General features: G+C 35.3%; 1 protein-coding gene across 1 annotated transcript in view; it reads left to right on the top strand.

Annotated features, from left to right (window-relative positions):
- Window positions 1-1,739: 1,739 nt before the first annotated feature.
- LOC107087691 (5-hydroxytryptamine receptor 3A-like) overlaps window positions 1,740-2,152 on the top strand; it is a 15,421-nt gene continuing 15,008 nt past the window's right edge. Inside the window, exons 1-2 of the mRNA XM_015379403.1 lie at window positions 1,740-1,834; window positions 1,919-2,124. Of these exons, the coding sequence (XP_015234889.1) occupies window positions 1,795-1,834; window positions 1,919-2,124 (246 nt within the window). The 5' untranslated portion in view covers window positions 1,740-1,794. The remainder of the gene's footprint in view (window positions 1,835-1,918; window positions 2,125-2,152) is intronic.

Here is a 2,152-nt window from a genome sequence, read left to right as displayed (position 1 = left end):
CAATTCCCTCTCAGCTTAGGGCTTTTTTAAGATTCACTTCAGTTCTCAAAAATGAAATGTTGAACATGGGTCAATACTCATTAAAACCTTAAAGTAATCAAAAAGTAATCAAAAGTAATTAGTTACATTACTTTTTAAAAGTAATCGAAAAAGTTACACTACAAATACATTTTAAACAAGGTAACTTGTAACTGTAACGGATTACATTTTTAAAGTAACTTCCCCAACAATGGTCCCGTTACACTAAGTTTGATAAAATGCGTTTTTATGCCCATATTAACGCGTAAAGTGGATAAGACGCCTGTGACTTCCAAAACATAACATTGATATAAGATGGATTTTCACAAAATGTAACCTAAAGGAAATCAGCGAGTTCTAAGTGGCTTCCTGGAAGTAGAGAAAGTAACCGGTCCCATGCAGGGAATTATGAAACCCTATAAGATCCGTTATATAACCTTTAGCTGATTTTAAAAAAAGAATCTTCTCAGTTCCTCTCTGCATTTAGAAAGAGGTTGGTAGAAAAGCCAAACGTTCTCTTAAGAGTAAAAAAATATTGGGTAAAAAGGCCACTGAAGTACTGAGCAATTCATCATCCAATTTATGTGCAAATTCTTGTAAAATGATTATAAACGTAACTGGAAAACAATAAAACCCAGAAGAAGGCAACTTTAAAAGGTTAAAAAAGGTCGTCTCTTCTGAAAAAAGCTGGAGAAAAGTACCTGAAACGTACCTGCGAGTTCCATAGAGCAGAAACCTACGGATCTATTACATTAAGAAAAGTATACACTGCAAACAATGTCAATCTCAATAAGTCATTTTTTCTTAAAGTGCTTTTTCTCTTGAATTGAGGAGGTAAATGCCAATCAAACAAGACAATTTACATTCAAAATAAGAAAAAACAACTGCATTCTCTTATTTCAAGTGCATATTATCTAATTATCTTATTTTAAGAGTAAAAATGTTCATTCCATTGGCAAATTATCTCATTTACCTACTCAAATTACGGCTAAATACACTTAATTTCAGACATTTTTGCTTATTTCTTGATTGTTTTTGTGGTGTATAAATTATCATTTAATTCACTCTGTACTTTCTGTTAAACAGGAATTATTCTCTTTTTTTCACATGTGAAGGGGCTTAAAACCCATCTTTATAAGGTGTATGGGTCGCCTTTTACAGTTTTCTGTCTGCTTCTGTCTCCTTGAACCCCAGTCGGCCGCTCACACTGAGCCTGGTTCTGCTGACTCAGTTAAAAGGGAGTTTTTCCTCTCCACTGTCGCTACAAGCATGCTTAGTGTGAGGGATTCCCCTGTGAATTGGCGCTATAGAAATAAACTGAATTGAATTTAATATAAATTCCTAATAGTAACCATTTGTGCAAAATTTTCGTTATGCTAAATTTAAACCAGCTAATTTCAGGAATTAAAAAAAAATCCATTAAGGTATTTTTTTCCCCAGACTGAAAAGTTGTAGGAATTAATTTCCTCCACCTTTGATGATTTATCTACATATCTAATAAAGCTTTATTTGTACAGCTGTATAGTATATAGCATCAATGCATTTAATTAACTGTGAAGAGCCACTGTGAGGTAACCTAAGTTTCACATGTTGATTTTTCTGCAGCTGCAGGAAAACAATTGAAATAATTTTCCTGCTTATTAGACGAACAAACAGAAGCATGCATGTGATGCGTTTGACCATGAAGGTCTGGTTTTTGCCTTTTGTGTTGCTGCGTCTGAAAGCAGCTTCACGGTTTATAAAGGTTTACCCAGATTGGATGGAAGGCTGAGAGCCATGGCTGCTCTGTGGATTCCCGCCTTGGTGATGTTTGCTGGTAAGTCTCTAAAAAATATATCTTTATTCCAACTGAGAACCTCAAGTTTCTGCTCAGATTAATAATCTCTTAACTCCTTTCCAGCAGGTGTTTGCAGCAGTCTGTCATCAGATTGCACATATTATGGTCTGCTGGAACACTTGAACCTGACGACATCAAATGCGGCTCTAGAAATAATGCGGCCAGTGAAAAACTGGAGAAACACCACCGTGGTTTCCCTGGACATGGTGCTGTACGGCATTTTAGGGATTGTAAGCGTCCAACTCTTTCAGTGTTATCTTTTCTTTCTGGTTTATTTGAATTTTTCTTTGTTTTTTT

Source organism: Cyprinodon variegatus, unplaced genomic scaffold (assembly GCF_000732505.1).
Source record: "Cyprinodon variegatus isolate N-32 unplaced genomic scaffold, C_variegatus-1.0 Scaffold191, whole genome shotgun sequence".
Taxonomy (NCBI): Eukaryota; Metazoa; Chordata; class Actinopteri; order Cyprinodontiformes; family Cyprinodontidae; genus Cyprinodon; species Cyprinodon variegatus.
The sequence above is the reverse complement of the archived record's forward strand: the minus strand, read 5'-3'. Positions and strand labels throughout refer to the sequence as shown.